At 51.6% G+C, this 13,388-nt stretch overlaps 1 protein-coding gene across 1 annotated transcript in view; it reads right to left on the reverse strand.

Moving 5' to 3' along the window:
• Window positions 1–6,735: 6,735 nt before the first annotated feature.
• Window positions 6,736–13,388, reverse strand: part of ERN1 (endoplasmic reticulum to nucleus signaling 1) — a gene marked incomplete at both ends in the record, with an annotated part of 80,766 nt that continues 74,113 nt past the window's right edge. Inside the window, 5 exons of the mRNA XM_079725935.1 lie at window positions 6,736–6,945; window positions 7,466–7,533; window positions 7,970–8,093; window positions 9,591–9,718; window positions 10,993–11,140. Coding sequence (XP_079582061.1) covers window positions 6,736–6,945; window positions 7,466–7,533; window positions 7,970–8,093; window positions 9,591–9,718; window positions 10,993–11,140 — 678 coding nt within the window. The remainder of the gene's footprint in view (window positions 6,946–7,465; window positions 7,534–7,969; window positions 8,094–9,590; window positions 9,719–10,992; window positions 11,141–13,388) is intronic.

Here is a 13,388-nt window from a genome sequence, read left to right on the forward strand (position 1 = left end):
CAAGGTCTGACGCATTTCCCATCACCTTTCTTTGGGCTCAGTATTCCGGTTTCCCGATATCTTCTGGACTCCTAATTGGGTCATGTATCGTCTTGGTGATTAGTTACTCTTTCTAGCTTTGCGTTGCCTGCTAGCAAACTTGCTGAGCGTGTTTCTGTGGCTTCATCCAAATCACTGAGGAAGGCTGGGCAGGGGAAGGTGGATTTGGAGAGGCTCAGGGAGGAGCGGGCAGGGAAGCTCATCTGCCAGCCCTCTCAGAGGCCAAGTTTATTTACACAGTTGCTCTCTTGCCCGCCCTGCCCCTCCCGTTTCAGGAAACTTCCCCCGGAAACCCCTGCCGTCTTCCAACATGGTTTCCCGGGGGCTGCCATGGTCCCACCGGCCCTGTTCCTCTGTCCACAGTTCATTGGCCCAGACACGGGCTCATGACCTGATTTTTGGCCTTGGCAAAGGGTCTAGGCAGTCTCTCACCAAAGTGAAGGATGTTCAATGTTCTTTGTTTTGATGATATTAAGCCGCATGAGCCGTTTGTAAATTGTGGAGACTAATCCCTTGTCGGTCGCATCATTTGCGAATATTTTCTCCCGTTCTGTGGGTCATCTTTTCATTTTGTTTATACTTTCCTTTGCTGTGCAAACGTTTTTCAGTTTCATTAGGTCCCATTTGTTTATTTTTGTTTTTATTTCCATTACTCTGGGAGATGGATTGAAAAAGACCTTGCTGTGATTTATGTCAGAGAGTGTTCTGCCTATGTTTTCCTCTATGAGTTTTACAGTATCTGGCCTTACATTTAGGTCTTCAATCCATTTTGAGCTTGTTTTTGTGTATGGTGTTAAAGAATGCTCTAATTTCATTTAAATGTTCTTGATCTTGGGGAAATACTGGTCTGCAGGGAGAGAGAGGAATGAGGCCCACCAGCCACTGGGGCACAGACGCCCCAGTGCAGTGCCCAGCCCCACGGGAAGGGCAAGCAGGCTGGGCTGTGATGTTGGCTGTTATGGTCTCGTGAAGCTACGGCATGGGTCTAGCACACATGAGAGAGATGGGACAAACATAGAAAGATAGTACAAATAAGTACATTCACTGATGGAATACAGTTGGGTATATCTGCACATATATTTAATAACAAAGACACTCACAAAAAAACCATCCTCTTCCCAGCCCTACCCTGACTCAGCATGAAAGCGACACACCCTGCCTCAGTGCCCTGAGACTGTGGCCCTGGCCTGACCACCTGCTGGCCTCCCTCCTGAGGGCCCACACCTCTCCCTGTTCTCAGGGGCAGCTGAGGGTGCTACCAGCCAGTCCAGAACACGATCCCAGCCCTGGCTTAACAGCTCTGCGGGGAACCCAAGAGCTGTCTCTGCTGCCATCAAGCAACAACAGGAAGCAGCCAGCAGGTGCCAACAGGGTCCTGAAGCCCCGCGTGCTCCCTTGGATTTGGCTGCATCCAAGGACCAGTGCTTCGGACAGAGGGTGTGTCCATGGCTCTCAGGTGCACTCCTGGTGCCCACTGGGCGGGGGTGGGGGTGGGGAGTGGGGGGATGGGACGCTGGTTGGCAGACCAGAGGGAGCCAGCCTCCACGCAGAGCCCCTGCTACGCTGTCCTGGGGCCGGTGGGCCCTCGGGGTCCTCCTGTGAGCAGCTCCTTCCTGGTGGTGCAAGAGAAAGCAGGGCCTCCTCTGATTTCACCAGAGCAGATGGGGTAGGAGAAGGTGAAAGCGTGTTGGGAGGATCCTAAAATCCAACAGACCAGCTGCTGAGCTCATTCCTTGGCGTCTGGGCAGATGTCTTATGTGCTTCTGACATGCACAGGTCGTGGCTTTCCTGTAGCTGTGTTGGCTGAGTTACCTCCCTGGTGTTTCTCCCCTTGGGGGTTTCCCGGTCCTATAACCTATTTACACCTGCCCCAAACCCTGCCTCATCAGGAGGCATGTCTGTCCCAACATGGCCACCTTCCTGGAATGCAGCCCAAATCAATACTTTGGGGGACTTCCTGCAGTGTTTCAAGGAAGCTTTGCCCACAGAAACTAAGGAGGACTCTCCAGCCCCCGGACCCTGTCCTGAACACCAGCAAGTAAACAGACACACCCCTCCCGTCCATCCTCCCACCCACTAAGCCCACTGCTCCCGCTCCACCAGCCAGACTCCTACCCCGGAAGACAGCCAATAACGACCCCCTGGTCTGAGAGCGGTGGTCAAGTCTCTAAGAAGATGGAGCTGGCTTCCAAATCTAAAGCTACTTTTATTTGTGGTTGGTTCAACATAAGGTGCCATTATCAATCAGCAGAATTATAAAACTGTACAGGAGGTACAAAAATAGGCCGTTGAACTTAGATACCCTCACATCATCAAGCTTTAAAAATACACATAAAAATTGTACAATCTGGCAGTTTATAAAATATAAAGCTAAAAAGAGGATTTTAGGTTCCACAGAGGATTGTATCACACAATTAACACAGACCCATCAAACAATTAACTGTCCACAGAGAAGACACAATGGCACAGAATTAAAAAAAAAAAATCACTTAAAAATTAACATGTTTACCCCAACCAAATTATTGATCCTTTAATGACAAAACTACTATAAGGCGTCCATCCTGTGGAAGGATACAGTATAACTTTTCCTTTTCCAGTTTTAAAATGGTCAGGGGTGTTGTCCAAAGCAAATCTGATGTGCTTTAAGCAAGTGCAATTGTCACTGGATACACTTCAGAGTAAAAATTAAATAAATATAAATAGGTTAAATAAATAGGTCATTGCAAAAAGAACACTACATAAGGTTTGCATCTGAGAATGCTGCAGAGTTGACCGGTAATGCTTTCTAGGTAAGCAGGGACTCCCCCGTCACAGCTTCTGGGACACTGAAAAGGAATACTGTACCCGCCAGACACTCAAGAGAACGGGGTGAGGCGAGCAGGGTGGGGACTTTGGCTGGAAGTGTTGGTTAAGGCTGCTCTAGGGGGGAGGCTCATCACAGATGCTGTCTTTGTGGTTTTCCAATGAATACAGAGAGGATTTAAGTGCCGATAAAAAAAAATCAGAACCTGTTACTCGTGGAAATCACTGTTTCATAAAGAAAACCAAGTACAGGAAGAGTAGACACTTTGGTTTAAAGGATAATGGGTCCAACACTGGAAGGCGGAATGCTGGCTCATCTGTACAGGACACCTGGCAACTTTCTTCCAGGCAAGGCCAACGCGCCAGGCCACAGTCAACTGAAACAACTACTCCAGGATGGTGAAGGGTGGCCAAGGAAAAGAAACACTGGAAAATACGAGGAAGAGGGATTTCAGAGGCTAAATGAGCAGAGAGAAAGCTAAAGAGAATTTAAAGAGGCTCCTTACGGGTGTGCTGTGCTCTCTCTCCCAGCACAGAAAGCTGTGAAAACGGAACCAGCCCACCTTCCTGGAGGACTTCAAGGCTGAGGATCCGATGAACAGAGATGCACAATGAGAAGAGTCCCGGGAAATCCAAGCCTGGCCACAGTCCAACTTCAGAGAAGAAAGTGGCCAAGAGGACAGAGCCCTGCAACCCAAAGGTCCCCCACACCTTCGAGGTCAGATCAACCACCAGTTCATCTCTTTCACTGCGGTGATAAAATGAATCGCGTTCACACAAAACCTCCCCCAAAGCATCAGGGCGAGCTCTGATAAGGACCTTTCTTCTCCAGTTGGTGGGAAGGAAGCACTTTGCTGGACCCACTAACCTGTGGCTCTTCCACTGAAATACATGTAATGGGTCGGAATAATGTCTCCCTGGGAAGAGCCTATGGCGACTCTTGCACTGAGTGAGGGGGACATGGGAGGGGACCTTTGCATCTGGGATTTTATACATCAGCCACCAGGTGGTTCGGTGACTTATCATGTAACACCAATAATTCCCAAGAGTGCAGACGCTCTGGTGCCCAGTGACAGGTGGAGCTCTCTAAAAATTGAAGTTAAAAGGACTCAATAAGCAACATGAGAATTCTGGCAGGTGTGCCAAAGACAGATTCAATACAAGGGTCAACACAAGATTTACATAGATTATGGTGTCCTTGGGATCCCTAACAGATGCAAATAAATTCTGTCTGAAAGATGAAGATGGTGTACTTGTAAAAAGTCAAACAGCCTTCCAAGAATCGTACTAAAGATCAAGCAGCTCAGCAGTGACAGGACAAGCGACAGGCCGCAGAACCCTCTTTTCAAGAAAGAAAGACACCTTCCCGCTGCGCCGAGCACAACAGGAAACCAGAATTCTAGAGACCAGGATAGGACAAACCAGATGGTGCCCACAAGAGACCTTTTCAAGCCACCTGGAGGACTGACGGGTGACTGGGTTCCCAAAGGTGACGGAGAGAAGATGGACAGAAGGCAATGTGGCCCCGGATCTGATGGGTGAAAACCCCAAACGCACGCCCTTCCCCACGCCCGCATCTTCTTTGCAGCACTGATATTTACTCACTGCCGTCTCTCCATCACTGGCTCGTATGAAAGCTGAGGTTTTGCCTATTTTGTTCACCTGTGTCCCTAGCATGCGATATCCTGCCCAGCTCATATAGTAAGTGCTCAAATAAAATACACTGAATAAATGAGTTTGAGAAAGTTGGGTGGTTAAAAACTAGTATTGCAAGCAGAAAAGGAATTTTTTAAAAAAGCTGTCCTGGAGGCAAGCTGGGCCAAAACAGAGAGATGACATAAACCCTGGGCTGCTGAGAATGACCTGGCTGCTCCCCAGAGAGAACATTCAGCAGCGACCACGAGGCAAGGCAGCTGCCTCGCCAACGCCCCGCCCCCCCACTGCCCCCAACACAGGAAGCTGACGGTCCTTTAAATCGCTCGTGGCACCTTCTCCACTTCGTATTGTCTCACCGTCAGGGCCGGCGGCAAAGCGACCTGCAAAGCCGCCACAGAACAGCGCGGGAGGGGGCTGGCTCAGGAGCATCAGAGCGGGGAGAAGAAAACCGTCCAGCTGTGTTCCTGAAAACAGACAGCGTGGTACAAGACACCACGATGCTGACCAAGGATGCCGGAGTTCCCAGGTCTCAGTGAGGTAACTGATGAGGTTTAAAGATGTAGGATAATATTAAAGGAAAAAAGAAAAGAAAGTGACATCAGGCATTAGAAAAGGAAGGGAACTGAATTCTCTGAAGGCAGAATGAGCGCTTTTGATGCGTGGCCCTCATTCAAATCCACCACCAGAAAACGCCTTGCAAGGAGAAGAAACAGCGATTTCTCTGTCAGCTAGTAAAACTAGACAGTAACATTCTTCCTCCTGAGAGGAGTCTCTGGGTTCACCAGGACCGAACTGTCTAGTCTGGCTGGAGAAAGTACACGCAAAACGCTTCCTTACGTGGTACCCTGATTGCATCTAACCTCTAAGGCTCTCGGTAGAGAAAAGACAGAGGAATTTTTGACTAAAACTAAAGTTAAAAATTATATTAATTTTAGGGGGAAAAAACCCCATGGTATTGACATAATTTAGAGAATATTACTTTCATACATGTATATAGTGTTGCTGTAACGTTTCACTCGTCAGCATTAGAGAATGTTCTACATATGAACACTCTTTCTGGAGGGGATGGGACTTTGGGTACCTTACAAAATAGAAGATGTATTCTATATCTTGCATTACTTCCTCACAAGCTTCAAGTTAAGTTTAGCTCACGCTAATGTAGCATTCTACAGTATGATCAGAATATAAAGTTATTAAAATCTGCCAAGAGAAACATAAAAGCCTGCCCACGAAGTGTGTGGTGACCCTGGCCTTGGCCCTCTAACCCCTGGCCCGTCCTGCCGGCCCCAGGGACAGAGCAGCCTCATCGCCTACCTGCTGGCCAGGGCTCTCCCCGGGTGGCCGTGAGTGTCCCAAAGGCCTGTCCCTGCCTGTCGGAGCTGCTTTCCTTCACGGCCGGGGGACTTTTCACCTCTTGCCCCCAAATGCTCCTAAACATCCCCAAGCACCCCAGAGCACGACTCAACCAAAGGCCACCATTCAGGCCACCGGTGCCCTGGGCCACAGCTGTCTCAGAACGCAACATCCTCTTTGTTTCTGAGAGACCCGCAGACACAGACTCACCTTCCAGAGTTCCAGGCTGGCCTCTCCCCACACCGCGTCCCCACCCTCAAGGCTCTCGCCACTCCCGAGGAAACACTAGTTACAGTGACCTGGGAACCTGTGGGCGCGTTTGTGATCAGTGAGGCATCTCCGATCCCTGGGGACGACGCCCTCTGAAGGTCCTCCTCCTCCTGGGCACCCTCTCCTCCAGAGTCCTGCTTCTAGCAGAGGCTGCACTTAGTGCACCTCGGCCCCGCTGGTCCAAGAGAGAGATGCTCCGGGTCCCAGCACGTAGGCACCACTGAGGGTTCCCTCAGCTCTCTTCCTTAAAGGCCCACAGACTGGCATCTCACAGGAAGTTTTCAAAGAAACGGAAGTCTGAAGCGAGTTCAGCCAGGAGAAGGCAGAGGGTGCTCCCCTCTGCCTCTGGGAACGGCCCTCCTTCGCAGCCGTCCCCCGATGGTCAAGCTTTCACGGCCAATGTCTTCCCAGCTCCCTCGTGGGTCGGGAGGGGGGACGGGGTCACGCCTCCCACTTCCCGGGGTCAGCATCCTCCCCTGCTGGCTGCAGAGCAGGCAGCTCGAGGCACTTGGCTTTGGAGCCTGGTCTCCCTGCTCGGCAGGAGACGCCAGGCTGTGGCTTGTAGAGACCAGGCCCTTGGTCCCAGCGGGGCCGCCGGCACGGAGGCCGCCTGGCTCAGAGGGCGTCTGGAGTCACTGGGGGCCGGGGCTCGGGGGGCTCGTGGTAGTAGGGGTGGAAGGGCCTCTCGCGGCGGCACAGCTCCATGGCACGGTAGGTGTGGGCGAGGAGGTGGGGGAAGCGCGAGGTGAAGTAGCGCACGAAGCCGTCGGGGAGGGGGCCCAGCGTCTCCCGCACCTCCTCGGGCAGCTCCCGGTAGTGGTGCTTCTGTAGACGGGAGGGGGCGACACAGACCCACGGTCAGCAGAGAGGAGGCCGCGGGACCCGCGCCAGACCCTCTCTCAAGAAAGACCGACCGAAAGACCGATCGTTAGGCTGCGTAAAGGAACCACCCACCCGCTCCTGGCGAGGCCTCGCGAGGCCAGCGCGGGGAGGGCGGGGCCAGGCCGGCGCAGAGGGCGGGGCCAGCCCCGGGCGGGAAGGGCCCCCGTCAGAAGTTTATCGGTGCACATCCAGGCACCGAACAAGTCAGCGAAGGATGTAGCACCCGGGAGCCCGCTTCTAGCAGAGGTTGCACTGTGACCTGTATCCCCGCCTCAACATCCCTCAAGAGAAAGTTCATTCAGGCAGGGGAAGAAGCAGCCTCTAGTGTTTCCTGTGCAGCCCAGGCCTCCCAGCCTCTGTGAGGTCCTCATCCAGAGGGGCTGGAGGACCCCCAGAGAAGGGATATGAGCAGGAGGGCTGCGCTGCGGCCCCGCCCGGACCGCCGTGTGCTCATAGCCCTCACCTTATTTCTCATGGCCCGGAGGAGATCTCGGACAGAGCCGCCTTTATAGGTTCTGAATTTACGCAGATCTAGGAAAAAAACAAGGCAGGCAATGTAACAGACAAACAGATTTCGAAAGAAAACAATTCCTGGGGCTCCTGGGGATCAAGCAATCAGAACAAATCATGACCTAACTCCATTCTTGTCGCTGACAGGCGCACTTCCCCAGATTGAACCCCAGGGCGGCAGTTAGTCTCAATTCCACCTCCCTTTCTCACCTGCGATCAGAAATGACCACGGAGAGCATGACACCCGTCACTGACCTGTCACTCTGAGAGACAACTGGGACCCACGTCAGAGCAATGGTGTGACCTGTATCCAAACCACAGGAAGCCTCAATCCCAGAAGCGGTATTTGGAGCCCCAAACGGCCTGGAGTTGCCGTTTCCAAGTCTGCTTCTCAGAAACAGCTGCTGCTTTTGAACCACTTCCACTAACACTGACCCCGGGGGCTCCGTGAGGTCACCTGTCTGGAGGGGGACAGTGATGTTCTCCCTCCAGTCCATCTTCACCACAGCCCGCCCGCCGCGCTCCAGCTGCTTCACTATCGGGCCGTCTAGGGACTCCTTCTCTATCCGGTCACTCACGTCCTGGGAGGGAGACAGGACAATGGGTAACAGTCAGTGTGCAGAGGCTCTGAGAGCCAGAGGACGGACACTCTGAGTGCCAGGATGGCCACTCCCGCCTGAGCCTCAGCCCAGAGCCGGGCAGCAAGCGTCCTGCCTTCTCCCCTGTCCATCACCTCTTCCCCGGGAGCAGCCCCGTCTGCTACTCGCTAAGGAGAGGCCCACACGGACCATCTCCACCTCAGACCTGTGGTGCCTCGCCCGCGTTTCACACACACATGCCACACAGGGCCACGTGTGCAATCCGTATTCATCGATGAACCAAAAAAAAAAAAGGTCCATTTTGATTCACATCCTGTGACTTTTGTGTACCCACAGGAACAGGACATGCTCAGAGCCATGACTGATGCAGGGTTGTCACTCCTCATTCAAACAATTAGGAAAGACAGATGAAGCCAAGACTTCTTTCAGAGGAGAAAAGCTGGTGACAACAGTGTGGGCTCTGGAGGCCCCGGCCCTGGATCTAAATCCTGCTCGGGGTCCGAGGTATGCACCTGAGCACAGGCCTCTCTGAGCCCCCGCCAGTGAGACAGGTCCACCAAGCAGCCTCATGGGGCCCAAAGTCTTTTCTTTCTTTGATGAAGATGAAGTCAGACTGGCTGACCGTCTAACTTGCAGTTGCGGGAAGAAAGCCTCGTGGCGGGGGGGGGGATTGACGGTCAACTCGGGTGCACCGGGGCACACGGTGCTGAGCTGCAAAGTCACTACAGCTAGTGACGCGGATGGAAGCCGGGGGTGTTCGCAAGACACGTGACTTGGAGATACTGAGAGTTTACATCCTAACCCTGGTGGGGTGAAGGTTCCTTTGTGTGAGCTTCATTCCTGCTCTACATCTTGTCATCATCAAAGTGACCTGGCTAGGGACTTCCCTGGTGGTCCAGTGGCTAAGACTCTGCGCTCCCAATGCAGGAGGCTCGGGTTCAATCCCTGGTCGGGGAACTAGATACCACATGCATGCTGCAACTAAGAGTTCACATGCTGCAACTAAAGAACCCACATGCTGAGACCAGGGAACCTGCGTGCCACAACTAAGACCTGGCACAGCCAAATAAATAAATAAAAAGGACATTAAGCAAAAAATGTTAATAATGTTTAAAAAAAAAAACACACAACAAAGTGACCTGGCTAGTTTGAAGGTCCCTGGAAGACACCTGACCTCAGACGTAATGTTATTGTACACTTAGAATACAGTATAGTGTAAACATGAACTCTTATATGCACCGGGAAACCAAAAAGTTCATGTGACTCACTTTATTGTGATATTTGCTTTATCAGGGTGGTCTGGAGCCAAACCCGGTCTGCCCGTATGAAGAAAATATATTAAAATGTCAACTGTGGTTATCTCTCGGTTATGGAATTATGGGGTCATTTGTTTTATTCTTTGTCCTTTGCTGTAGTTTCTGGAAAAAAAACTGGAAAGGTTACATGAAGATTTTTGATAAAGAAAACAAATGTCTCCACCTGGAAGAACTGGAGCTGCTTTTCTAGGCTCCAGAAGAACGGGTGTTTCAGCACATGCTTCGCTGACGGGCGCTTCTGAGGATCCATTGCAATCATCTTCTCTATTAACTCCCGGGCAATAACGTCTTCTACAGAGGAGGAAAAGAAACATGCGACTTGTTATTACCAGCCTAAAGCCACAAGCAAATACCCAAAACCCTGACAGTCTGCATGCCCCATGACTCAAGGCTCTACGGACAGGAACTCAATCCAACAACATAAGAGCTTGCACGAGACTTCAGCTAAGGAGAGTCCTCACCGCGCGGTTAGTGAAAAAGAGCGACTGGTAATACTCGATATCAGAGGCTCAGGTGACACCATTGTGCCTCCACGCGCTGGACTGTGGGCCACCAGGATGACGTGCTGGCTGAATGCGGACGGACGCAGAGAGTCAAGATGAAGTTTAAAAACGAGCGTGCTGGGGCTTCGCTGGTGGCGCAGTGGTTGGGAGTCCGCCTGCCGATGCAGGGGACACGGGTTCATGCCCCGGTCTGGGAAGATCCCACATGCCGCGGAGTGGCTGGGCCCGTGGGCCGTGGCCGCTGGGCCTGTGCGTCCGGAGCCTGTGCTCCGCAACGGGAGAGGCCACAACAGTGAAAGGCCCGCATACCGCAAACAAAACAAAACAAAAGAAAACGAGTGTGCTGCAAAATACTATGCACTATTTAACCCCATTTTAATAAAAATATGCATACACGTCTAGATAGATGATCAGAATAATATATGCAAAGGTATTAGTAGCAGTCATCACTGTATAATGGGATTCTGGGCCTTTATGCTAATCTGTTTTGTCTCCAGGGAATAAGGAAAATTAATCCACGAGCAAAACAGTAAGATAGTTTAAATTTTTTCAAAAGGCAACAGTGGGGTGTCACAGGCCAATTATAATGCGGGAAACCCTGAAGTCAGGCAGAAAGACTTGTCACCTGCGTGCCTGGAGAGCGAGGACCCAGCCCGTCTGTCCTCAGCCCAGGCCGCACGCGCTGACCACTGGCCCACACACGAGAGCCCAGTGTTTGCAGCATGGCCTTTCCGTCTCCCCAAACGTCAGGGCAGGAAGGGACCTCAGATTATTTAACCCTCATGAGTCACAAGCTGGAAAACAGAGGTCCTCCATGGGGGCCTTACCCAGGTCACACAGGTCATTGTGTGACCTGAAGGAACCTGGGAGCCGCTTGGCTTTAGAAGGTGGCGCTTCGAGGACAAGCTACCCAGCCCTCCACCAGCTCTGGACCCAGTCGTCAGTTCACTGAGGCCCACAGGGTGAGCAGCTGGAAAGAAGGGCCTCTGGGGAGTCAGAGCCAGTCCCACCCCTGCCCACACGGGCCGCTCCCAAGGCCCCCCAGCCCTGCTGCCCGCTCACCGTGCTTCTCAGGGTGCAGGCAGTCCAGGCTGCAGGCGCCCAGGAGGATGTTGGCCTGCCGCTGCAGGGACTTGCCAAAAGGGTGGCTGCCCTCAGATATCACGTAGTAAAAGACGCAGCCCGCAGAGAAGATATCCACCGTGTAGGTCTGAAAAGAAACTCGGGGCATCAGAGGGCTTCAGGGGAGAATTCTCATTCTAACACAGCAGCAGAGGAAGGGGCTGTTGCTGCTGATTCTTCCACCTAGAAGGTGACTTGGGAGAACCAGCTGACAGTTCTGATGGCCTCAGAGCAGTGCTGGGTGCCCTGCAGGTGCCACACGAATGCTGGAGGTCCCAGTGGAGAACTGGGCTCTGGTGCCAATGCCTGGGATGCCTGCTGGCTCTGCCACTGGCCCTTGGAAGCCCCTTGGTCACTCTGCGCCTCAGCATCCACGACCATGAAATGAGGATGACCCCATGGGGCTGCTGTGAAGATTAGATGCACACATTAAGCGTGAAAACGGCAGCTCAAACCAGTGTTCGGCCCACAGGACGCTCTCTCCTTGCTGCTAGTTATTCTTCACCCACCCAGCATGCAACTCCTTGTGGGCAGGAATTTCTGTGCGTTTGCTTCCCTGTTGTACCCCCAGGGACTTCCAAGGTGCCCACATATGACAGGTCTTAACACTGGGTTAATAAACGAAATAAAAACAGTTTTTGGTGGGAATACCCTGGTGGTCCAGTGGTTAGGACTCCGCACTTTCACTGCCGAGGGCGCGGGTTTGATCCCTGGTCAGGGAACTAAGATCCTGCAAGCCACGTGGCACGGCCAAAAAAAACAAGAGTTTTTGGTTCAAAAACAGTCCCAGAAAAAGATTAGTTAACAAGTTTTCCGTGAGCTCACTTTGATGTTATCTAATAACACGTCTCACTTATCCCATGAAACCATTCCATGCCTACAGATGAAATGTGCGTGTATGATGCCTAGCTTGTCTACATGGGGTGTTACACTGGGATGGCTCCCGAGCATGGCGTGGGTCCCTCACGTCAGGCCCCACCACTCGGATTCTCCACCAGACAACGTGAGGCTCTAGCGAGAGAAAGCCAGGAGCTCGTCACCTTCCTCACTGGAGAAAACACACCCTTCACAAGAGCCCTGTGAGGTGAGCAGAGCAATGTCACCATCCCCAGATGAAGACAGAAAGGCTCAATGACAAGCCCAGGGTCACTGCTGGATAGCGACAAACCAGGACAAGATGCAGGTCTTATTCCCGAGCCCAGTCATCTTTGTTCTACTTCACCAGAATGTTCCTTAGGTGGGTGACAGATTCAGGACAGGAGGGACAAGTCCACCACCACTGAAGCACTCACCTGGTGGCCACTTCTCACCTACTGACTATGTTGTTAATGCTCCCCATTTTCCGTTTTCTGCAGCCCATGCTGCCTGAATCCCCAGCATCCTCACCACTCATGCTGCCCGCTGGGGGCTTGCGTCCCGCATGCTGGGCCCCTCTGCCCCCAACTCTATGGGCTCATCTCTAGGCTCAGTTATGTTCTTTCCCAAACTCATTTCTGCCACTTGTTCTTGTAGTTTAAATACTCCATAAGCTGATAAAATACACGGGCCGCCAAGTCTGAGGTAAGCTGAATTTTTGGAAAGACTCAGTGCGAGGGAGTTGCTACAAAAACTGCTGTGGAATTAGATGTGGGAGACTCAACTGTAAGCGACGGGATATAAATAGCTGAAAGCTAGGATTCTGCTTTCAAATCGCTGAGGAGGTGTCTGAAATGTCTGAGTCTCGATCTAGAAGTCACAGAAGGCATGTGAGTGTGCTTCATGCAAGAGAGGAAATGAACAACTCCATTCAGTTGGACCCAAGTCAAAAAAAAGATCTTGTCTTACATCAAAGACTTCCTTAAAGAGTCACATTACTTACTTTAAGTTAAATTAAATGTTTAAGGTGTGTATGTATTTCCTTATGATTCTTCATCGTAACTGACCTTTCTGATTAACTGACCAGCTGCGGTTACCAGTGAGTAGGATAAGAGGCTCCACTGAACCTAATCTATTTTAGGATGGCTGATCCCACCCAGGTCTGATCGGGGAGCGCCAGATAATCCTCCAATGTCTTGCTGGGCTAGAAAGCAAGGTGCTCAAACACGACTGGGCTCTCAGCAAAAGGATGCAGAAGCCAGCGTGAAGGGGCTCCTGTTGGCCAAATCGGAACAGTTTGAGTACCAAAAGGAAGAGGAACAAAACCAAAAACAAACAAAAATAAATAAGGACTATAATGGATTATACTGCTATTTTTTAAAAATCCATGAGTCCACAGAGAGAGAGAGAGAAAAGGAATATAAATAAAGTTCTTTTTTACAGAAAAATGTCAGCTAATAAATGTAGAATTTCTACTGAAT

Source organism: Hyperoodon ampullatus, assembly GCF_949752795.1.
Source record: "Hyperoodon ampullatus genome assembly, chromosome: 19".
In the NCBI taxonomy this organism is placed as follows: Eukaryota; Metazoa; Chordata; class Mammalia; order Artiodactyla; family Ziphiidae; genus Hyperoodon; species Hyperoodon ampullatus.